The sequence below is a fragment of the Pteronotus mesoamericanus genome, unplaced genomic scaffold, assembly GCF_021234165.1.
Source record: "Pteronotus mesoamericanus isolate MK-2021 breed Mesoamerican mustached bat unplaced genomic scaffold, CSHL_Meso_final contig_347, whole genome shotgun sequence".
Classification (NCBI taxonomy): domain Eukaryota; kingdom Metazoa; phylum Chordata; class Mammalia; order Chiroptera; family Mormoopidae; genus Pteronotus; species Pteronotus mesoamericanus.
In genome coordinates, this window is record NW_026555137.1 from 2,300,628 (window position 1) to 2,324,304 (window position 23,677).

At 46.2% G+C, this 23,677-nt stretch overlaps 1 protein-coding gene across 7 annotated transcripts in view; it reads left to right on the plus strand.

Annotated features, from left to right (window-relative positions):
- The window catches only part of DENND1B (DENN domain containing 1B), a 142,252-nt gene that overhangs the window by 47,472 nt on the left and 71,103 nt on the right, over nucleotides 1-23,677 (plus strand). For 3 of the 7 annotated variants that reach the window (XM_054576553.1, XM_054576558.1, XM_054576554.1), the window contains exons 4-9: nucleotides 9,211-9,260; nucleotides 11,103-11,222; nucleotides 16,830-16,899; nucleotides 18,787-18,867; nucleotides 21,656-21,715; nucleotides 22,971-23,024. In XM_054576553.1, the coding sequence (XP_054432528.1) occupies nucleotides 9,211-9,260; nucleotides 11,103-11,222; nucleotides 16,830-16,899; nucleotides 18,787-18,867; nucleotides 21,656-21,715; nucleotides 22,971-23,024 (435 nt within the window). The remainder of the gene's footprint in view (nucleotides 1-9,210; nucleotides 9,261-11,102; nucleotides 11,223-16,829; nucleotides 16,900-18,786; nucleotides 18,868-21,655; nucleotides 21,716-22,970; nucleotides 23,025-23,677) is intronic. The other 4 variants (XM_054576555.1, XM_054576556.1, XM_054576560.1 and 1 more) reach the window with 2 other exon arrangements.

Sequence of the window (23,677 nt, forward strand, 5' to 3'; positions counted from 1 at the left end):
ACAATGGAAGGAGCCCTTTCCTGATTCTGAAGTTCAGAAAAGGGTTGGGAAGGACAGAGCGTGGCACGCAGAAGTCAGACGTTTGGGCGGAGAATCTTTGTTGGAGGGCGGGGGTGTTTTTAACTTAGCGCGTGCCGGGGTCCTGGTAGGGACGCCTTCTGGGCAGCAGGAAGCCTCTGGCTGGCCTTCAGGGGAGGTGGAGAGGTGACTGTGCACAGAAGGGGTAGCCGAAGGGGGCTCCGAACCTCGCAGCGGCTGGAGAGCCAGACTTCTGTCCCTGTGTGCGGCCGCAGGACTGGATGCCGCCTGGGGAGCTGAGGCTGAAGCCGGGCCCTGGAGAGCACCGGTGGAGAGGGAGGCCCAGGGTAGCCCAAAAGGGAGGGACGGGGCAGGAGAGCCAGACATCGGCCGGGGGCCGGGGTGGGGGGTGCAGTGCTGGTGAGCAGGGGGTGCTCCGTTGGTAACCTTGGCTTCCCAGGTCGGGACAGGTCACGCTCATTTTTAATCCCAGGTGTTTCGCATGTGATAGTCCCGACCCCACACGAGTTTAATAAGTGAATGAAGTGTTACACGTCGCAGAAGAGTCAGATAGGATGATGCTGGGGCTGCACACGTAAACATGGGCGATCGCGGCCCAGCGATCACGGAGGGCCCAGCAGCAGGAAGTGCAGGAGGGTCCGCTGGACTTTGGGGAGAATTTTCAGTGAAAGGAAGAGCTAGTTCAGGTCTGCTTTCTAGCTGCCCAAAGGTCCAACCCCCTTGGCCTCCTTTTACAAATAAGTAGCTCACGATTTTTTAATTACTCCTTATTTTCCTTCTATTCCAATAAAATAATATATTGTAAAGAATAAACAGAAGGTGTGAGATCGTTTATTCAAGAGGATTATCAATTCTTCACTGAGCCAGTTTATCAATAAGTATACAGACGCATGGTTTCTCATTTATTGAGTGAAATCCTCTACGAGGGACTCAGGAAATTGTGTTTTCTCTTTAAGGTCACTTGTGCCAAAGTGGACTAGAGTCAGTGAAGAAAACGCATTGCTATTTGGTGAGACCTGTTTGGTGGCTTTCTGTGTGAAAAGAGCCAGTGTTCCCAGCTCAGTTGCTCAGAGAAAGAACTGAGACCAAAATTGGCACCTTTATTTATAGCCTCGGCCAGAGGCCAAAGATGACGTCAGCAGGGAGTGTGAACTCAATTTTGATTCTGAGAGGTGGATGTTCTATAGCAGGTGGGGCAGAATAAGTGTGTAAAATAATAGCTCACAATATTTCTATTTAGAATTTCAAGAAACACTTCTTTTAAAAAGCCACCCGTGACTTCAAATTTAATTGTGGTTCGACATATTAAAAATAATGGGGATGTACTTTTTTATAAAAGAAAAATTCTCTGTAATTTAACCAAAAAAAAAAAAAAATCAGAGTTCCTGCATACTTGTAGTGATAAACAAGCGTACACATAAGGAGCATTGTTTCGGGTTGGCTGGTTGGTTGGTTGCCTCAGGACTTAATTTCAAGGGACTGGGACAGCCCAGCGCAGGGAAGGCTCACACGGGTGACTCCGTATTGCGTCACCTCCGCCCCCTGGCTCTTTGCGTCCTGGCCAGCTTTGACTTTGGCTCTGAAGTAGTCACTGTGTAACCTTTATTCATCACATACGGAGAAAGTATCCGCCACGCAGAGACCGAGTAGGCCTCAGACTGAGGTATCTGCTGGTTACATATTGGAACGTCCATGAAAACAAAGTTAAAGAAATGTAGATATACAGAAGGTGGGGAATAATTGTTAGAAGCTTTAGCCAGAGTTCACATCCCAGTGTTAACATTTGCTGGCTGTATGGTGTTGGACAAGTTACTTAGTCTCTTTGACCTCCATTTTCCCCCTCACATATAAAAGGAAGCTTGCAGCTGTTAAATCACAGTCATTTGGAGTGTCTGCCAAGGCAAATTGGTTCTGCTGGGGGCTAAATCCGTATCATTTTATGTGACCTCAGCGGATTCTGTTCCAAGCGTGAGCACCGCGCCAGGCGCTGGGTAGGCATGAAGGGAGCTCCGAGGTTGAATAAGCCCTTAGGGATTCGGAGATTCACCTGTTCCAGTTGATCGTGCCAGTTGTAACAACTGGGACTTTCTGGGTCGCTACTAACACCATTGATCTCTGGTTACTGACCAATGGCGTGGTGCAGTGCTGGTACCAGAAGTGGTTGAATACCCTATACCCTCTCTCTCGGTCCACATCATTAGGAAAATGAAGGTGTGGTGTTTTCATCATCGCATGAGAAACTTCAGTGATTTTGTACCTTGCAGATAGTATCACAAAGTCGCTTGCTGAGGGGAGTGTAAAAAGTAGGAAGAACGAGATTGCTCTTCCGTGAAAGCTGAGAATGAAACAGTTGTGTGTCTCATTGCTCCGTATCTTTCCGTCGGTGCCACTTCCTTCCTTTGTCTTCGCCTGGGCCAGATTCCGCCTCCCGAGCGCCTGGTGTTCACCCGGCCACCTCCTGGCAGTCTCCATCTTACTCCCACGTTTACCTTGATTTTGTGCCCTTCTCTGCAGTCCTGATGCAGTTGTCACTGTCGTACTTGGGGCCACCACCACGCCCCTCGATGACTGCTAATCCCCCCCAATGGCCCAGCCTTCAGTCTGACCCTTTCAAAACCGACGCTCCGCATGAGAACAGAGAGATCGAAAATTCAAGCTCAACCATGCCCTCCCGTGCTTTCAGCCCTGCACAGCGTCCCTATTTCTCTTCGGTACTGTGACCATGAATGATTATCCAAACTGAGATACTTATTTATGAACTTGCTTTTGACTGATAATTTGCATAGGGGCACAATGCAGATTGCACGTGCGCAATGAAACGAGTTTTGACAGATGCATACACCCGTGCATCCCACATTCTGGTAAAGGCTCAGACTATTGGTATCACTCCAGAAAGTTCCCGCGTGCTGGTCGCTGGTTACTCCCTGTGCCCCCTGCCCCACCCCCACCGCCCCAGACTACCACCCTGCTGGGTTCTAGCACAAGAAATTGTAACGATGGATTTGTGGGCGTTGAACCATCCTTGCATCCCTGGAATAAAGTCCACTCGCTCATGGTGTATGATCCTTTTAATGTATTGTTGAATTCCATTTGCAAATATATTGTTAAGGAATTGTTGCATCTGTGTTTATCAGGGATATTGGCCTGTAATTTTCTTTATTGTTGTGTCCTTGTCTGGCTTTGGTATTAGGGTCATGCTGGCCTCGTAAAATGAGTTTGAAGGTATTTCCTGTTCTTCATTTTTGGGGGAAGAATTTGGGACAGATAGGTATCAAATCTTTGAATATTTGGTAGAATTCACCAGTGAAGCCATCTTGTCCTGGACTTGTGGACTTGTGGACCTGTGGACTTATGGGGAGTTTTTTTTATTACTGATTCAATCTCCTTATGAGTAATTGGTCTAGCATATATTCTTTCTTCATGATTCAGTCTTGGAGGATTGTATGTTCCTAGGAATTCATCTATATTTTTCTATGTTGTCCAATGTGTTGGAGGTATAATTGTTCACTGTAGTCTCCTATGATTTTTTTCCCTGTGGTATCAGTTGTAATTTTTCTTCTTTTGTTTCTGATTTTATTTACATGATTTTATTTACTCTCGTCTTTTTTTTTTTTTAATGCATCTAGTTAAGGGTTTGTCAAACCTGTTTATCTTTTCAAAAACTAGCTCCTATTCTCATTGACCTTTTTCTGTTGTTATTTTAGTCTGTATTTTATTTATTTTTGCTTTGATCTTTATTATTTCCTTCTACAAATTTTGGGCTTCATGTGTTTTTCTGGTTTCTCTAGATGTAGAGTTAGATTGTTCAGCGGAGGTTTTTCTTGTTTCCTGAGGTAGGCTTGTATTGCTATCAACTTCTGTCTTAGAACTGTTTTTGCTGTATCCCATGGATTTTGCTATGTTGCATTTCCATTTTTATTTGTCTCCAGGTATTTTTGATTTCCCTTTGATGTCTTCATTGACCCCTTGGTTGTTCAGTAGCATGTTGTTTAATCTCCACACATTTGTGGGTTTTTTTTCAATTTTCTCTTTGTTATTGATTTCTCGTTTAATATCACTGTGGTCAGAAAATTTTTAAAAGTGGCTTTCCCTGCTGTGGGTCGCCGCTCGGGGGGCGGGGCTCCCCGCATGACTGGGCCTCTGCCTCTCCTGCCTGTCCTCAGCTCACCCGTCGCCCTGTGCTGCGCGGGGCGCTCAGCCTGTGCTCGGGGGGCTGTTTCGAGCGTAGCTGCGACCCAGTGTGTGAGGCAGATGTGCCAGCTCCATCCTGTGCTGCCATCGTGGACCCCCGTGCCTTTTAAACGCTTTTCTTGATCTGAAATTAATGAAGAACATGTATTATGCCTCTGTTTGCCAAGCGAACCATCTAACGGTAAACACCCGCGTGTTCTGTACGGCGCCCTGCCCCGCTCCGGCCCGGGCTTTCTCACGGGCTTCCCGTTGAAGTGACGTGATGGTCGGCGGGCGGCAGGGCTCTGAGACCTGGGCTCACGCTGCCCATGCCCTTGCTGTTTCTGTGGCAACGGCCCAGTTCTTTGTATAGCACCATATTTTGGCTTCGTGGCAGTTATTTAAATCTTCTAACAGTGAACATTCGTTTTTAATTTCTACTAGGGAAAAATGACTGGATGAGGGTTACCAGTCTAACCAGTTTTAGCGTCAGAGTTCATGGTCTTGAACGGCTTTCCTGATTTAAGGAGGGAAGGAGGAGAGAGAAATTTATTTCCCGTAGAAATATTACATCAAAGGAAAGGGCGAGGGAAGGATGGCCCAGTGGGCTCAGCTTTCCTGGCAGTTATTCTTTGGCTATAAGTTGAAAATATGTTCTCTAAGTTTAAAAAACTCCTTAAAAAACCATGAGAAGATGACGTTTAAAGAGGCTATATGTACAATTCGCCACATGAGAGTCACTTTTGCTTTTAATAAAATGCATCCTGATTTACTCACTCTTTAAACCACCTGGCGTGCCCCTGTGAGTTTGCGGGGTTTCCCTGAACTTCCCAGGGCACCTGCTCACGACTAAATAGCTCAGTGCATGTTTCCTTTGAGAAAAATAAAGGTTATCATTTCTCTCTGTAAAGCACACTTAGGTTGAATGAATACATAGCCTTAATTAATTCTCACTTATTTTGGGAGATAATATCCAAAATTAAGTAATCATCTTTCAGAAATCTATGGCCTTTGTGAATAACATTAAAAGGGACAGGTATCCCCCCTTGTTACGGAATGATTCCGAAAGTGTCATTCAGATGAATTAAATGGATATTTCAGAACTGTCCTTATAGCATTGTGGTATGTTTTTCTTGAGAACTTTGGTTTGAATTTAATTCACATCCGATTAAAGTTACTGTGAGGAGACGTAAGGAAGAAAACATCGATGCGTCACTCAAGCTTCCTTATAATCATGTGTCATGGCTAGTGGACAGCGAGCGGGCCTGAATGCTGATTTCCTCAGAGGGAGGCCGATCGAAGCCCCGGGAGCCCGGGCCCCGCCGGCGGCGGGTTCCCGCGTGGCTCTGACCTTCCGGCTAATTGGACGGAGCGGGAACGGCGCGGAGGGGCTTCTGGGAAAGCTTTCCTCCCTGATGAAAAGAGCCTCACAGAAGGGATGCTTCTTTGACCGGACACTGCTGTGACTTCGTGTGACGTGCTGAAGTCTGGCAGCTGCTTTTGTGGCCATGGGAGAGGGAGCGGCGGGCGCAGCCGACAGACTCAGGACAGCGGAGCAGAGGGCCCAGGGCCCGGGTCCCGAGGGGGCTGTCGAGCTCACCAGTGCCCGAGCAAGCCTCCCTCGCCCTCCCCGCCGTGAGGGAAGAGCTGCTCCTGGCCCTTGCTCAGCACCCTGGCCTGACACGGTCAGCCTTGGTCATCGGGCACGGGTGCCACTCCAGCGAAGCTGGAGGGTTGGGCCCGAGGGCCCCCTAGTGCGTCCCGGCGGCGTGTGCGCGCCGACGCGTCCCTCCCCGGACTCTCCCGTCGCCCCCGGCCCATTCTGCCCTCCCGTGGGGGCCTCTGGAGCCAGAGAGCTGTGGCCTCGGATGAGCAGGGCTCGCCGGGTGGCTGATACATGGGGCGCGACTGATCCCAGGAAGCGGGGTGTAGGCACCTGCCCTGGGTTTGGTTTGGGTGTCTGGGCGGACGGTTGCCATTCTAAGTGACAAGGACGGTAACTAAAAGAACCGTTTTAATGTTCCACATTCTGCGTTTCCAGGGAACATTCGGAGCTTGGTATTAGAACGTAGTTAAACGTGTCATCCCGGAGTTCCCAGACACCGGAAGACCGAGAGACTTGCCAGCTGTCGTTGACCCCCTGGGTGCAGACGAGCATGCCAGGCAGGCGCGCGTCTGCGGGTGGCGCAGAGGAGCGCGTGGGACGCGGGGGACCTCGGACGATGTCCGGGCTCCAGCGCAGGGCGGGGGCGGAGCCGCCGAGGAGGAGGAAGACCATTCCTGGTGTCCACAATGCCGTACCTCATTTCAGCTTAGATTTTCCTCGTAGAAATTTCAGGTCACCGTGGGACAGAGGCTTGACACCACCGGGCACTAGCAATGCACGGCCTTTTCTCTTACAAGGTCAACTTGACCAGAATTCTCATCAGCCCTGACGCGGGCAGAGGGCCGAAGGGGCAGCGTGTGATCGTTATCCACCCTCTTTTCGGGCCTTCATCTGATAGTAGCCGTGTTGCTTGTAGGACATCTGCAGGTAGATGTGTTGCCACACCTTTTGTTTTAAATGCCGTTCGTAACTTATGTTCTATGTCATCCTTTTCGTTAGTTCTATTTCTAACATTTGACATGTTTGTCAGTGTGTTCTTCCTATATAAAAATAAAATATTTTAGCCAATTAAGATTTCGAAAGCCCGGATAATTTTTCTTGGCTAAGAAAATGAGGCGTTTTATAAAAGCCAAAGCCTGGAGAAACCCGGGGAAAATAACGCCTGAAGAGTGTTCTCCTAAGCCCTTTACACAGTCTGCCGATGCCAGCCTGCAGGGGCGGGCGCGCGTGTGCGCCTGCGTCAGATCAGAAACCTGCACGGCACGGCTTCCAATCAACGTTGAAAGGGTCTCCCAGAACTAATTGCACGTTATCATATTCCTCCCTCCAGCCCTCCCCCCTCCCCCGGTTTTGCCTTCAGCTTGAAGAGCACCTGTAATTAAGGAGGCACTGGAGCCAGGAGCGGGCGGACTCCCACCTCCTGGGCTGTGTAAACCCAGCTCCCACTGGCGGGGGGAGCAGCCGGCCGCTGAGCGGCTTTGTCGCCGGCAGAAGCTGCGAGAGGACTTTTTTGTCCTCGCTGTTTATACACTAGTCTATAGGCCTGCTGGCTGACTGAATTTTAAAGAGTGCGGAGGTTTAAAGGCTTGTCCCCTGAGGGGCGCTTCTGCCAGTTGGGAAGCGAGCTGAGGCGTTTGCGGAGTGTGCTGCTTGTGGAAGGAGGCGGGGCGGGGGGGGGGGGCCGGGGCGGGGGTGGGGGGACGGAAGAGATGGAGCCACGAAGGGAAAACCTTCTTAATTTGTGGCTTAACATGGATGTAAAACAGATGACTCATTTGGGTGTGTTTAGAAGCAGACAATGCGTTTTCTGGCTCGCTAGCCATTGTCACAGAGGCGAAGGGGGCACCTGGCCGGCGTTAGCTGGGCAGCGTTCACACGTGCGGCAAGTGTGTAGATGTCCTCACAGGATACGGATGAGCCTCGGCCCACGAACTGCCTCACCTGTAATGAAGCATTTTCCGTTTAATTTAAACCATCTCAAGATTAGCCGCTCTTTCGGTTACATTTAGCAAAATATTGTCAGTAGTAAGACAGCTAGTGTTTCCAAATATGGGGTCATACTTTTAAAGATCCGTGTGCCCGGCCGAGCGAGGCGCCTCTCACACGGTCCCCGCTCGCCGCGGCCAGCGTGCAGGGCGCTGGGGGCTCTCCGAGGCGTCGGCGCCGGCCCTTTACGGGGTGTCATTTCAGTGGAACCACACGGCAGCCTGTGTTTGAAAAGGACATGAGAGGCTCCACTTTAAAACCCTCAGTCCCATGTTTCTGGATATGGTTTATATATTTAGATATTGGTGATTTCTCTGTATGTAAGTTTTATTGGTAAAGAGTTCATGGGTAAGGTGTTTTTTGGGGAGGGAGGGGGTGACGACGGCCTTATGATATTGGCACTATTTTCTTTTTAACAGGAAAAAAAGGCTCATAAATCTCCACGTTGTCTTGTAAAATCACCTGGCTTTGAACTTGTCTGATGTTAACTTCAATTCTAAGGTTTAATTTAGGCAGCAGAGTTAATCTGAAGTTGTTTTTCATATGTAACAAAATAGGTCTTTTTCCATTTTTGGCCAAATGGCTGACAGTCATTTGCATTTTGTTATAACCGTGAATATACGTATGATTTCTAAAAGCGTTAAAAATTATTTTAGAATGACTGTAAAATCCCTGGGGGTTTCAGAATCAATAAGGTTATTTTCTGTGCTTAATGAAAACATTGATTTTTATATTAGGCAATTTTTAAATGAAAGTGCACGGAATAGAAGCTGTGTTGTTTCAAATTTAAAGGCTTATTTTTAGATACACACTGAAGGGTGCTCTTTGAGATACACCTCAGTGTTCCTGTCGCTGAGTGTGCCCGGGGTCGAATCACACAAATGCGTTTCCTCAGCTGCAGAGCCTTTTTCTAAAGCGCTTTTTCCTGGGGGGCACGCCGAGTGGCTGTCCCCCTCCGTAATTCGTCCCGCCGCTGGCTTCGGTCCCTTCGCTCGGCCTGCATTTTAATTGAAACAACATTTCTATTTCTGAGCCAGGATCTGTCAGAAGTCCCTGTGGCCAGTCTGTGGGACCAGGAGCCTCCCCATATGGTGTGGCGCTTCTTGTAAAATCCATATGGCCTTGTTGAGGGGACCCCAGCGGGGATGTGAAGGGTGTGAATACCCTTCAGGCCAGGCCTCGCCCCCCTGGGGCCTTCGGGCATTGTCCCTGCAATCTGCCGGGGCCGCAGCTCATTCCTTGTTCATAATCAATTATTTTAGTCTAGGACCTGGGCTGGTGTTCTTAAGAAGCAACCCCCCCCCCACTCCCCGCCCCGCACTTTATCCCCTAGAAGATGCCTCAAAACAGTTGGAAGTGCATCTTTCTAAATATCCTAAAGCATTTCTTCTTTTAAATTTGCCCTCCAGGAAGTGCTCCAGACTGTGCCGAAGTTCTGCTTCCCCTTCGACGTCGAAAGGTACAGCGGAGTCGTCACTTAGCTTGCCGGGAAATTGTCGCGCGTTTGGAAGTAAAAGGAAATGTCCTTTCTCTTTAGTGCTTACAACAACAACAAACAACACCACCAAAAAGACGAGAGGCTCAAAATGAAGCAATATTTGGAAGGCAGAAGCGTGTGAAATGCCCACACCTTCCGTTCGCCCCCCCCCGTGGCCGGTCAGGACCGGCCTTCAGGGTCCTGTCCCCGTTTTGTGCCGCAGGTACACAGTCAAGCGCCTGCAGGAAAAAGGCGTAACACTGTGTCCTTGGCCAGAGCCTTAGAACGTGCCTTTTAAAACGAGATGTCTACATCCTGGCCTCCCTCTCCCTTCACCCTAGTTGAAAAGACCATCTGCGTGACATTGTAAACCCAAGAATAGCCGTGGAGACGCAAGGCGCGTCCTGGCGGCCGCGGGGTGGCCCTGGCCTGCGGCCGGCGAGCTGAGCACGTGGCTGCAGTGGCGCGGCCTGGGTGCGGCGGGCTCTGCGCAACGCCCGCCCTCTGCGCGGCACAGCCGAGTGTTTATTTTTCATGGGATTTTCACACAGTATTATCAGGTTTGGGCAGGAGGGGATTCTTCAAGAAAATGTGTGTTCAGGAAACGAGTTTGCTAAAGATTAGTAAAAACCTCAACTTTCACAGTATTAACGGCGGTATGCGGAAGGAGGGGCTTGTGGCCCTTAGTCAGTGTTGTGGTTGCAATAGCCTCGTGGTTCCTCCTTCCGGGGGCTCCAGTTGTACTTGCCGAGGTCGCACTGTTCAACATCGTAGTGAAGACGAGCTAAAGGAGGAAAAGCCGGCGAAGGATGCTGTGAGCCTTGGGCACCGGAGGGCCCAGGAGGCACTGAGGTGGTTTCTGGGGGTTGGGGAAACATCTAAAAACAGTCCACTTAAGAGTGTACTTGTTAAATGTCCAATATTTCCTTGAAGTTGAAAATAATGAGCAGTATTGGCCCGCTAGTAGTAACTTACTCCTTGACGTAGTTCCTGTGACTATTTCAGAAGCAACATTTAGGTGTCACAGGTATTTTATTTCAGGAAAAGGGAGCAGATGTGCATTGGTGGTCGTCTCACAGCGGTAGTATAGCTGGCAACAGGAAATGTACTTGCGTATTTTAAACTGCAATAAATTTCCTGCGTAATGGTTTATGTCGCATCTTACAATGCAGCGCAACAGCCGCTGTACCAGTGTGACACTCCGTTTAAAATTGCTAACATTCTTGGTGGTAAGCTCTTTCTGCAGAAATTGTATTCTTATTTCATACTTGGGGATTCTTCCTCGTTGTAGAGGTAGCTGTGGAAGAGAAAACTAAAAAAGGCCAGTGGTGCTCTGCGTGGTGCTTTGGGGGTGGGGGGTGGGGAATGTCAACAGAAACAGCAGCAACCAAAGTTGGTGGCCGCATTGGACACCTAGGCAACATGGTTGGCCACCGCGGCTGTGTTGGAAGTGCCCGGAAGGCAGGCCAGAACGAAGCGGCTCAGTCACTGCGCCTGGCTTCTCAGTTCCACAGCGTAATAGTTTTTTTCAGAGTTACGGCATGTTTATAAGTCCTTTAAGCACACGAAAACTTAGCAGTGAAATATTCTGCTGGATTGCTTGGCCTGTAAGGTGGTATAGCTTAGTTTGATATTTGATGCATAGTTTAGTTCACGTTCACACACGTGACAGTCATTTTGATTTTAGAACACAGTTCTAGCTTTAAGAACCAACTGATTGGAAAGGGGAAACGAATGCTACGTGTAAATATAGTTGTACTTTTGCTATTCTTTACAAAAATTCTTACACAATTTTTTACGTTGTTAAATATTACTGTATTCTAGAGTGTCTCAAAATCAAGTTGGACAGCACTTTGCCTTTGTGCTGACAGACATTGAAAGTAAGCAGAGATTTGGGTTCTGCAGGCTCACATCTGGAGGCAGAATATGCTTGTGCATCCTTAGGTGAGTATTTGTAGTGAAAACATAAAATCGACACACAAGACTTTAACTGTCTGTCTTTTGTACTTTGGTATGCTTGGAATGCTTAAAAATATGTTGAATTTTTTTCTTACTTGTTCTCTCTAAATCCAAATGAGTTGTAAGATAATTTTATTTACTTTATATAGCATCAATTAACTTTAAAGATTTACCAGTAACAGTAGAATTTTCCTTCAAAGAGTTGGCTTTTTTAAAGATTCGTTCTTGTGGGTTTACTTCTGAAAAATTAAATGTTCAGATAGGAGTTCACATAATAACTGTTTCACACGTTAAACAGGCCGCAAACATCTTCACTTGGTGAATTCATTTCTGTCACTGATCCTGAGCTTGGATCTCAGGAAGTGACTTGCTGCCGCAAGGCCGCGGCCGCGGCCGCAGGTCGCCGGCTTGGGCACCCGTGCTGGGAGGGGCTTTGTTGGTCAAACACGGTGTGTTAAAACGTTTAGAAGCTGGTCCTACCCTTATACATGTTAGTGGCATTTTGCATAAAGTTCTTGTTTCTAATTCCTTTTCCTAAATGGGAATATTTAGCAAAATAGAAGACCTTCCCCAGGGCAGCGAGAAGCTGGGCCTGGGCTGGGCTGCGGTGGTGTCCCGAGCCTGCTTGTGGGCGCCCTGCCCCCCGCCCCCCTCCCGGCTTCTGTCCTGGACCCGGCAGCCAGTGAGCGGGCTGTCCTCTCTCTGCACCTGGCTCTTGAGCCGCTGGCTGAGGACGAGAAGGGACCCCAAAGGTCAGCTCTCCCTTAACAAGCCCCGATGAGTCAGAAATCCAAATTCTATAAAATAGGCTCTAAAAACAGGACTCTGTACCACGATTATACTTTGGATATTGGCCAAGCCAGATTCTACAGAAAGGGTTATAGAAAAAGAAATAACATTTAATAACTAAAACATCGCAAAGAGAACTTTGGTGTAGAGCTGATGTCCCCAGGACGTTTGTTGAAATTGGGGACGTCCTTTCCGATCTTTATTCGGAAGTAGATGCTTAACAGTCTTGTACGTAGTCGAATGTAGGTGCGCCTCCATCGCTCTTGTTGGGATAACAACGGTGTTGAAAAAAGTATGTTTTATCCACAAGAGTAGTAGGCCTTGGGCAGGGTTGATTGTCCCAGGGTTTTTTTTCCTCCCCTCCTGGATTTCATGTTATTATATGACTAGAAAGTAAATATATTTGATTTCTGTGTTCTGTTCACTTTTTAGAAGGAACATTCGGGCTTTGGTTTATTCGCTGTACACATCCACGTGTAATTCTGAAGGCCCAGCCACAGCTGTGCCCTCCAGCTTTGTGCATGGCATGCCTGGCCCCGTTGAATGTGATTTCAAAAACACCCTAAGATACTACTAGTTCACATCTCACCATTATTGGTATTTAGAATTGCTTTTCTCTGCTGACAAAAATGCAAGAAGTAACTTTTTTCCTAATTCGACTGACCTAATTTCACAACTATAAAATTGTCTCCTAGCGTCCGGAATGAACTGCCTTAATAAGGACGACAGATTGGTGGTCAGGGCCTTTGTAGTCCCCCCCTGCCCCCTGACTCCTTCCCCGGCTCTAAGCCTTTACACTCTTCCTTTGGGCAAATCCCCTAGAAGCAGAATGTTTCAATTTGACACATTTTGCGTCAATTTTCCAGACAGAAAAACAGCCTCTAGACATTAGGGGGAAGGGCCGCTTCCTTCGTTTTATTTGATTACCTAAGCGAGGTTCCGGCCCGCCACTTGGACTCTCGGTAGTTACCTGACTGAGAGGAGGCATTTCCTTTCCTTTATTTAACCTTTGGCTTTGGAGTGTAAAGGCTTCACCGGCGCTGCAGTGGGGCCGCCCGCGTTGGGGAGGCCTCCTCGCTGCGCGGGCGGACCCGTGGGTTTGCGTAGGCGGCTGCCCTTTGCCTTAGGTCTCTACAAAAAGTCAAAGAGGTAATCTTAAAACTACCCTCTGAAGCATCGCCTACCGTTCGTTTGAAAATCATCGGTCCTAATGTATTTGTTTTACATTATATGTGTTTACAAGACTATGAGAGTCACAGTTACTCTCTGTTAAAGAAATCACATTTTTCAGTTTTAGAACAATTTAAGTAAAATACCTCACTCAGGTAATATATATATATATAATATGTTGCATACATTTTTAAAAAACTTTATAGAATTTTTGTGATTGGTTATAAGAGTCAGATTTTGAGTGTCTTTGGGACTAAATTTAGTGAAAAAAATATTTTAACTTATTGACAATCAGCTGAAGAGCTTATCCACTAGTTAAAAATTATTTGCGTTGAACAAATATATATTTTTTGAAAATAATATAAGAAACCACAACAATAAAAACATGAGAATAACATTTCTTACCTGAGCAAAGTGAGTTTATCTGATTTATAACATTTATATTATATCTGTACATACATGTATGTATGTATGCCTACTATTTTGGTCACACATTTTGTCTTTAAAGTTGGTAACGGACTCTTTCTAAGGTGTTTCATTACTGACTGCTTGTGTAGCGCACACCATTTTTTGGGTCATATAAAAAGTGAGCAAGACTTCCCGCTCCGTGTCCGGGGCCATGACTTCAGGTACCTGCAGGGACCAGGTAGGGACTGAACGAGGCTGGCCAGGGTAGGTGTCCAGCCACGGGAAGCCGGGGCGTGCGCGCCGCATTTGAAGACCGAAGCCGTTACACATTCTTGCAAAGTGGACAGTGTGTGACTGGTAGGGCCAGTTCTTTTGCTTTTTAGAAATCCAGATTTTTAAGTGAGTTATCTCAGGTTTGGAAGCTGGCAGCTTATGTAAACAAGAACAGCGGTGTGTGGACCAAGCCAAGCATGCCCGCGGGCCGGCTCTGGCTGCACTAGCCGGTCGCGCCCTGCGCTCTATGCACTGCTGTTCGTTTGCAATAGAAGACGTCCTTGCGTCCTTGATGCTGTTAAGAAATGACGAGGTGGCCCAGTGGTTCCACTTGACAGACGTGATGTTTTTATTCAAAACCAACGATGCACGGGCTTAAGCAGGAGCTCGTTATCACTGAGGAGCACGAAACATTCACAGAAACCCCGCGGTGTGTAGCTCGGCTTGGTTCTTCCCGGCCACGGGCCGCCTGGGTTCCAGGGGGAGCTGCTGTGGACCTTCGAAGGCGCCTCCCGCTGGCTCTCGTCAGCACGTTACATGGGGAGCAAAATGTCGGCTCGGCTGCAGGTGGCGTGGCGATGAGTCCCCTCATCATCGGCCAACGTGCTCTCCTTAGGTTGTTGGTAAATGCATTCCTGTTGTTTTGGGAGGGACCTTGTACCGCGTGGCAGGCCGTGCCCTTTCAAACTTTTTATCCATGACGAGGAGCACAGACGCAGTCCTAAAATCTGCAGCAGCAAGGAGTCACCAGTGCGGGGTGAAAGAATCGAGTTAAACAGTTCTTTGTCTACCGAGAAGCTTCCCTGTACAAATACCATGTAATTTAAGAGGCACAAGTACACTGCTCTGATCATCAAACAGGTACACTTTGGAAGATAGAATTTGCTGCCGTGGATAGAAGGTGCCGGTAGGATCATGTAGGGTGAAGCCAGCATGAGCCTAGTTGCCATTGAGTGAGCTGCCTGAAAATGCCAGTGTTCGGCCATATTCACTCAAAGGCTGATGGTGCAGAACAACAGGCCCGCGCTGGGGGGCCCTGAGTGCGCACCCAGTGGCCGGCGCGGCCAGTTCTAATCCCAGGCCTGCCATTCGGTGGCTGTGCACCCCTTGGTGAGTTGTTTTCCTTTAGTTTAGACAAATATCCAGCCTAGCATTACTGTAAGAATTAAATGAGATTGCCCACAAAATCATCTCAGGTTTTCCATGACTGGAGTCAGGTGCAAATGACCGTGTAAGGATTCACAAGACAGACCTACAGGCACCTCTGAGAACAGCAAAGTTTGCTTTATCTGGAGAGCAGGATAGAAACAGGCCAGCAGTGCATATTCCTTTCGTAGGTCAGGTCTCGTCTCATCGGGAACCCAGATCTGAACGATGCCGCACACGGGACTTTTCTTGAAATAGCAGTTTCTTCGTGCCACGAAAAGTTAAAATGCGGACATGAAATGGCCACAAACGAACTCACGCGCTGCCGCAGAGCTATGGCGCGCCCTGGCTGCACCTTCTCCGCGAGGATTATCTCCTTGCGTGACCCTGAGGACTGGGAACGGGGCGTGGTGATGCCCGTGCTGTTTGTCATCCCTTGGTCGAAGCCGTTGTGCGGTAGCTGCCCCCCAGGGGCACGGGGCTGGGGAAGTTCTGAGCCCCCGCGGACTGAAACGCTCCTCAGTCTGTCCCCACACGCGGCGGCTGGTCCCTCTGCACAGAGGACCCCGGGCTGCGAGGGACGAGCCTCCGCATTTAGAAGGCACTGCCTTCCCGCTTTCCCGGGGCTGCTGTTAAGAGGTTCGGTGGCATTTCAAATCTGATCGCTCTGCATGTTCCCTGTTGTGTCTTCTGGGTGCCTTTCGGTCCCCTGTTCTGGAATTTCACTCAGATGCTCTGATTTGGCTCCTATTTCACTTCACCTTGCGGAGCCCTTTCAATCTGGAGAGTCCTGCCTAAAGTTCTGGGAGTTTTTCCAGTAAGTTTTAAAAAGAAATTTTTATTCCTCCCCTCACCTTTTCTTTCTTTTTGCAACTACTGTGACTCAACTACATGATAGTCGGGAGCCGAGCCCTGGTCCTTGAATATTTATTCTCTTACTAGCCATCTGTTTGCCCCTTTTTCCTACGTCCTAGGAGGTGTTCTTGATTTCGTGTCTAAGTTTCACACTGATTTTCATGGTTTTCACCTTTTGTATTTTGAATTTTAACAGCTCTTCCACGCCGTCTAGAAATTTTTTACTTCGCTTTTAGATTTCATTTTCTTCAGGGCATGCTGTCCGTCGTCCGCTCTCGGGGGCGCACGGCAGCGTGCGAAGCCCCCTCCGCTGCTCCAGCCCCTCGCTTCAGCCCCGCCCACGTCTGCCCTGGCGTCTGCGTTTCCTCAGCAACCAATTTCAAATGGCAGTATTTGTTTTTGATATTTAAAAACTATTTACAATATCTGTGCTTTTAAAAATAGGCTTCCTGTTATTTGCATTGATACTTATTTTTAAATTTGCCACTTTATGTAAATATTAATTTCTGATGAACTGCTTGATTAAACATGTCATTCTGTTGTATTATATACTCAATTCAGTAATATTTAGAAATGATTGTATCTTTGTTCTAAAAGATTTTTAAAATTAGTTTTTGTGTCATATGACATGTTACTGCAACGGCTGACTTTTATCCTGGGGATTCTTACGCGATACTTGCATCGTGCGCGCCGTGCAGAAGGACTGAGTAATTTTTGGTACTACCAGCATACCATAGAAGCGAGTAGTGAAGAAACTTCATAATAGAATCACGCGATGAGAACTACTAACAGATGACAGGAAAGTGTCAGGGTCACGGGAAAGAGAACAGAGGTTTCGCTCTCGTCCGCCTCCACGGCCAAGCTGTTGGCAATAATGAACATTTAATGTTGATTCGTCTTGTTTGTTGATGCTAACTGAGATGTACACATTTTTGTTCCTGTTTTTTACAGTTACCTGCCATGGTTCGAAGTATATTACAAGCTTCTCAATACCCTGGCAGATTACTTGGCTAAGGAACAGGTAAGCCGTGGTCCTCCCGCCTGGCTTTTTCACTGAGGCCAAATGCACACATAATGCAGAATTTTCCATTTTAAGCCCTTTTTAAGTGTGCAGCTCTGTGTCGTTAAATACCCTCACGTTGTTCTGCAGCCATTGCCCTGTCACCTCCAGAAGTCTCTCACCTTCCCACACTGACACTCTGTCCCCGTTAGACAGGGACGTCCCGGGCCCCTCCCCCGAGTCCCTGGCAGCAGCCATCGTGCCTCGTCTGTGCGACGATGCCCGGGCCCCTCACGTAAGCAGAGCCGGGCGACCCCGGCCCTTCTGTGGCTGCCTCGCTCCCCCGAGCGCGTTTCCAGGGCTCGTCCCGCCTTAGGCGTGTGTCAGAGCTCCTGTCCCTTCTGCGCCGAAGGCCGTCCCACCGCAGGTCCGCACCGCGTCTTGCTTCTCCGTGCATCGCAGGTGGGCGCGCGGGCTGCTTCCAAGCCGGGAAGCAGTGCCGCCACGGCCGCGGGGGGCCACGTCCCCGCGGTCAGGCCCTTTGGGAATGCACTCGGAATCGCTAAGAAATACGGTAATCCCATGCCTCCTGTTTTCGGAAACAGTCGAAAAATGACAGCTCCAGAGGTCGCGCCATTTGCATTCCCATCAGTGACGGTTTTCTGAGCAGGGAAGCCAGAGGCTGCGTTTGTGTTCATTCTCAGAGGGCAGTAGGCGATCACAGTAGCAACTCAATGACCCCAAGCAAATCTTTAATTTTGATTTTTTTTTCATTTTTAATCCAGTACCACTGGTTATTTAGATTGATATTTAGTCTTTATAATTCACCTTATCCTTACCCAGGCTGCTGTGGGCAAGTGCAAAGGATTTTAAAAGCTAGACTTTTATAGAATTCATGTAGCCACAAGAATTTTTATATATGGAGTATCGCTATCATCCAGACTATTCTGTGGCGTATTTCACTGTTTAAATGGTAAAGAGAGAAAGTCTTCATCGTCCTCTTTTAAGATCATTATAAAGAGAATTTCAGGTGGGTAGTTTTTAATGCACCCTTTTGCAAGCATTTGTAGAGATCTGAATGGAGAGTGGATAGTCAAGTTAAAAGGGTCCTTGTGGTTAGTCATGTGTCTCATACCCAAATCCCGTAAGATTAGGTATTACCTTCCCCGAAGAGCTGCCTTCTCTTTGGCTTCTTCTCCCAACATAAACATTTTAGAAGAGAAAAAAGTAACTCTGTGTTTAAAAGCTACTTTCATAGATTTATTCCTGGACTTGTATGTGTAGTTCAGAAATAGTTTTGTGTGTGCACATCTGGATATGTTATTATTATACAAGTCTAGGACATAGATGTGTTACGTAATTTATTTAATCCCCTTCCTTTTTCGTGGGTCACATAGTGACCAGTGGCTACTTAGGCACAAAATATTTAGGATTGCCTCCGTGGTGGATGTTAGTATAATGGTCTTAGTTAAATTACACTTATTCTTTAAAAATTAGGTTTGAGATTTTAAATTTAAAATAGGCAACAGGGGCTTTCAGTAATCTGATAACAAGTTGTATTGCTATTTTTATACAATTCCATCGTTCTTGGATCTAATGATTTAAATAATTTCTTTCTATAGATAACTGTATATTTTATAATAATTGAATTTTGCCAAATGCATATTTACACTAAATATAAATATTGCTCTTATTCTTTCTGGGTAAGAGATGAGAATATCTTTTCCGTATTTATTAGATTTAAATATTTTGATTTTAGGCATGTAAAACATCGCTGTGGAAAGCAGTTATACAAGCCAGTCCAGTATGAGAAGGACAATGCATGGCTTTATCAAGTAGTTTTAATCATATTTGCCTAACCTGTATTTTATTTATAAAATTAACCTTTTTTTTTTTTTTTAATGGTAGGAAAGTGATTTGAATGTAGCTCTCCAAGCACTCTATAACCAGCCAGTACCGAAGGCAAACAGCCCTGTCAGCTTGAGCGTGGTAAGTATTCAGTCAGTAGTTGATTTTTTGGAGTCATGGATGTTTCTCAGTTACAAACAGCTCTGGCTGGTGTGACTCAGTGGACTGATTGCGAGCCTGTGAACCAAAGGGTCGCTGGTTCGGTTCCCAGTCAGGGCTCATGTGTGGGTTGCAAGCCAGGTCCCCAATAGGGGGTGCGAGAGGCAACCACACATTGATGTTTCTTTCCGTCCCTTTCTCTCTCTCTTCCCCTCTGTCTAAAATTAAATAAATAAAGTCTTTAAAAAAAAGGAACACATGCACCTTCAAGGAATTCTAAGGCACCTGTGTTCCCAGGGAAACGTCACTGCTAGAACAGACATTACTAGCTGATGATCGTGAGACTTTGGACATGCCTCAACCATCATAACATGATAGGTTGGATGTGCAGTGTGGTAGTTGTTAGATCACAGATTTTTTTATTGTACACGAAAAGTCACTGAATCTGTAAGAATATATTGATTGTGAGGAACGTGGATTTCCAGGAAATACACATACACACACACGAACACCATCCCCCTACAAAACAGCATTCCAAATACTCCTCATAAAATGAAAGAAGTACATACTAAGAATCAAAGATACAGTATAACACATTACTGACGATATGATAGAAATTGTTGGTGAAGTTTCTTCCTTCTTCCCCCATCCTTAAGTGCTTATTCTAGTATAATCACCAGACACTGGAAACATGACTGAAGTTTCTCAAAACAGGAAGCCCGGGGTGGTAGATCACTTCCTGTGGAAGCTTTCACCAAGTTCCCCACGAGAAACGAAAGCTCCACGTTTTCCGTACAGCGTGTCCCAACTTTTGGCCAGGCCTCAGCATCGCCCACTTCTCAGCCTCGAGCCACAGCTTCCTTTTCCTGCCTCACTTCTCTTGCTTCCTAAATGGATTCTCTGCACTGGTCCCTCTGTGCTGTCCCTCTCCTTGGCTGAATGTCGCACCTTTGCACACGTCCACCTTCCTTTGCTAGCAAAGCCCCTCCGTAGACGAGCTGTCTCTAGTCTAGAGCGAGCTCGGTTCCCATGTTTGTGGAACTTTCTCTTGTTGTGACAGCTTCAAGTGGGTTTTTCCCCCTTTTGCTGTGATCTCTGCCCCTTTACGCCTGCACCCTCTCTCTTCTCTGGCCTTCTGCCAGGGTGGGACTCTCGAGTCGTCATTTGGGGATTGGGGGCTGGAACGCTAAGGATAACGTGGAATTTTAAACCCAAATTTGAGTGCTATCTGCAGGTGTAGTTGTGGGAATAATTGATCTGTTTGGAGGGCAGCACGTAAGAGGACAAGGTCTAATTGCCTCGAAGATTTGGAGGACAGGGCAGCGAAGGGGAAACTCAAACTTGTAAGTGAGTGAAACCGAAAGAATGCAAGAGCCATGTTAGCAGAAGAAAGGAGGAAGGCGAGGAAGACGTCCGGGAGGATGAAGAGAAGCTCTGGATCTTCCAAAACTAAGTGTCTTTCTTTGAAAGAGTGGTGTGTATGGAGTGACTCCGGTGCTGCAGTAAAGGGTTAAAGAGACAGGTGCTAAGATAGTAGAGGCTGGTAGCGCATCCCAGAGAAGTTCGCGTGTATTCTCTCTTTAAATTTGAGGGTTATATTTTTTTCAGGACTAAATAAGTGTCTTACAAAAATACACATCAGAAATAGGGGATATTTGAAACACACATTATTAATAAAAACTGTACATCATACACTTCTAGGCCTCTTACGACCTAAGACTAGATGATTTTGGTTTAAGTCACAGTCACTAAATGTGGGATATTAGGCAAAAAAGTGAGTCTCTTTTGATGATCTCTTTTCTCCATTTGAGAAAATGAGTGAGGTGATTTTGGGGAAAGTTGTTTGAGAAATTACATGAAAACAATGTATCTGCATACCATGAAAAGCTACTCAAATGTTAGCTCTTAGCATATTGAAGTTGCATTTCAAATGGGGAAGATATTTTTTATTGTAGCTAAAATAATCTTGTCAAAGGAATTTGAGTGGCTGTGTTCTTTTTCTGTATATGATAGTTATTTTTTTTAATGAGAGGCCTTTTGAAAGCTTTTGAATCAGTAGTCTATGAGAGCTTCAGCCCTTGTACACCTGTTCTCCATACAATATCTTAAGTTTTGGTAAATTCAGCTGGTGAATAAAGTGTTGCCTTAACTTTGTGTGAAGTTCATTTAGTAATTTCATTTGATTTCAAAAACAGATTACTAGTCATGAGCCCAGTCCTATCCTGTTAACGAGTGGCAAAAGTTGCAACTAAACACTTACTTTTAACTATTTGAAGAGGTTTTTGTTTTATGAGTTGGGAGTTTTGTTTGTTCTTAGGTGGAAAGAAAATTTTGTTTGTTTGCAGAATTCCCATTAGAAAAATGGGATAACTCTTGAGAAAGTACTATGATTTTCTTATAACCTCCTATTTCGTGAATGTTTCAGCACATGGAATTTTCAAGACTTGCTAATGTAATCACTAGAATATCAGATTTTATGAAAATTTAATATCTAGTGTAAATGATTATGATTATTTTGAAACTGCCTTTCCAAATCTTTAACTATCCACAGCATCCTCCGCTATCGGTGGAGAATGAAAATACTTCCTTTAAATTTTTCTAACATAAAATTAGCAGATCTACATTTAAAATAACATCTATAATTAATGTTACTCAGATATTTTCAGTGGACAATGTGGCAGTGTGGGTTTATCTCAGATACACAGCAAATTGTTGTGTAAACTTCCCCCATGAAAGTAAAATATTCATTTTTTCTCTCACATATTATAAGAACCAAGAGATATTTATTGCCAGTGAGCAAGTTCTGAAAGATCAGCCCTTCTTAGCACGGGTGAGTTCGAAGGACATTCGCTTCTAAAAATCACTATCAAATTGCGAAAATCATTACCTCTTTCACTGTGTCTTTAAGAATCACTCCAGTCCTTTGGGAAATGGGAAATGTGTCTCTCCTAAGAAAGTCAGTCCTGTGGAGTATATTTTCTGTTTATACCGTCTTTGAAAGCGCAGCTGCAGGAACTGCAGCACTTTGGAGACCCTCCTGGTCGAAGCAGCTTCCAGAGGCCGAGCCTGTGCGCGTTCTCCATCGCCAGTAGCAGGCGTGTCGAAGGCATTTCTGTCTTCAGAAACCACAAGAGATTTCTGTCATTTTTTTTGTCTTGAGGCCTCTAAAGACCTTGTGATTTATCTCACATTGTTCTCCGACCCTGGAAAATTAGACATTATGACGGTCTGATAATGTATAATTTTTCTGACGAGTTCAACCATGCTCGATATTGGCTGGAATATTTCCCATCTTTGATTCTAAGACAGTGTTAAATAGGTCCTTACGAGATTAAGATAGTAAAATAATTTTGGAGATTAATATGAACAGAAAATACGAATTTTGGTGATTTACTTGCACTCTGATTGTGGGTGGTAAAATTTGGGCGTGGGAAACATAAAGACATGCATGACCTCTCTGGGCTGTTGCTTTGAATGTTTTAGAAGCTACTTAATATTTGTTTAGTGGCCAGATGGAGATCATTTTTTGAAATGACTAAATATATTTTAAAGAAGTTTTAGATACCTAAAAATTATGTTTTATTGCTGTTTTCTCAATAATATTGTTGCTGATATGTACAAATTTGTTGTAAATTACCATAGGAAATTTTAATAGATTTTGATATATTCTTAGGTAAGTAGCAGTAGTTTTCCTGTCTCACTAAACTAAATGTGTTCAAAATATATAAATATATATAACCATATATATATGTATGTGTGTATATTATATATCATAGTAATATACTTTTTGTCTTAATAAACTTTTTCCCAGACTTCTCACTTTAAATTTACAGTTCAATATTTTTAACCAACCCTTAATTCTTTGTATGAGAAAGTTATTGTTAAATTTCATATAAACCCATCACCTCGTTTAGAAATCTTTCGAATTCAACACCCCTGGGCATCAGTCCTTGGTAGTTACAACGCGAGCTTTTGAATCGGTAGTGTGGTGCTAGCGTAGCCCTTCCTTCGTATGGTCCCCAGTTCTGTGACGTGCTGTTCAGTTGTGACTCTGCTTCTTTGCATGGCCCACGTCCGCCGGGCAGCATCCCTGCTTCGTCGCCCCCGACGTCACTGGACTCCCCACCATTCCTGAGAGCGTGAGTTGTCCGCTTCCTGTGCTTTCTCTCCTGTTCGTGTTATGAATTTCATTTCTTCTGGTCTCACTGTTTTAAGGAGTCCTGTAGAGAGAAATAGAATACAAAGTAACCGCATGTGCTTGTGAGAAATAATGAGGAAATAAGGAATAATGGTGTTATCGCTTCTCTTTCTCTATTTTTTAAAATGTTTTTTTTTTATCCTCACCTGAGGATATGTTTATTGATTTTAGAGAGAGTAAAAGGTGGGGGAGGGGGAGAGACAGAAACATCAGTGTGAGAGAGAAACATAGATCATTTGCCTCCCCTACGCCCCCACTAAGGATCAAACCTGCAACCGAGGCATATGCCCTGACCAGGAATCGAACCCCCACAGCCTTTTGGTGCACGGGGCGATGCTCCAACGACCTGAGCCCCCTGCCAGGGCCCTCTCTTTTCTTACTTACCTGCTTCTGACCCGCTTGCGAACGCCTGCTGTGAGCGCAGCTCTTCCCGTCACGGCGGCGGCGGCGGGTCGGGAGGGTCGTGCGGGTCGTGCGGGTCGGTCAGGAGCAGGCCAGGGGGGTTTTGCGGGCGTGGCTGCTGCTGCTGGCAGCGGCAACTGTTTCCGCACAAATGGCTGCCTCAGTGGACTGACCGCAGTGTTTCGCATTCCT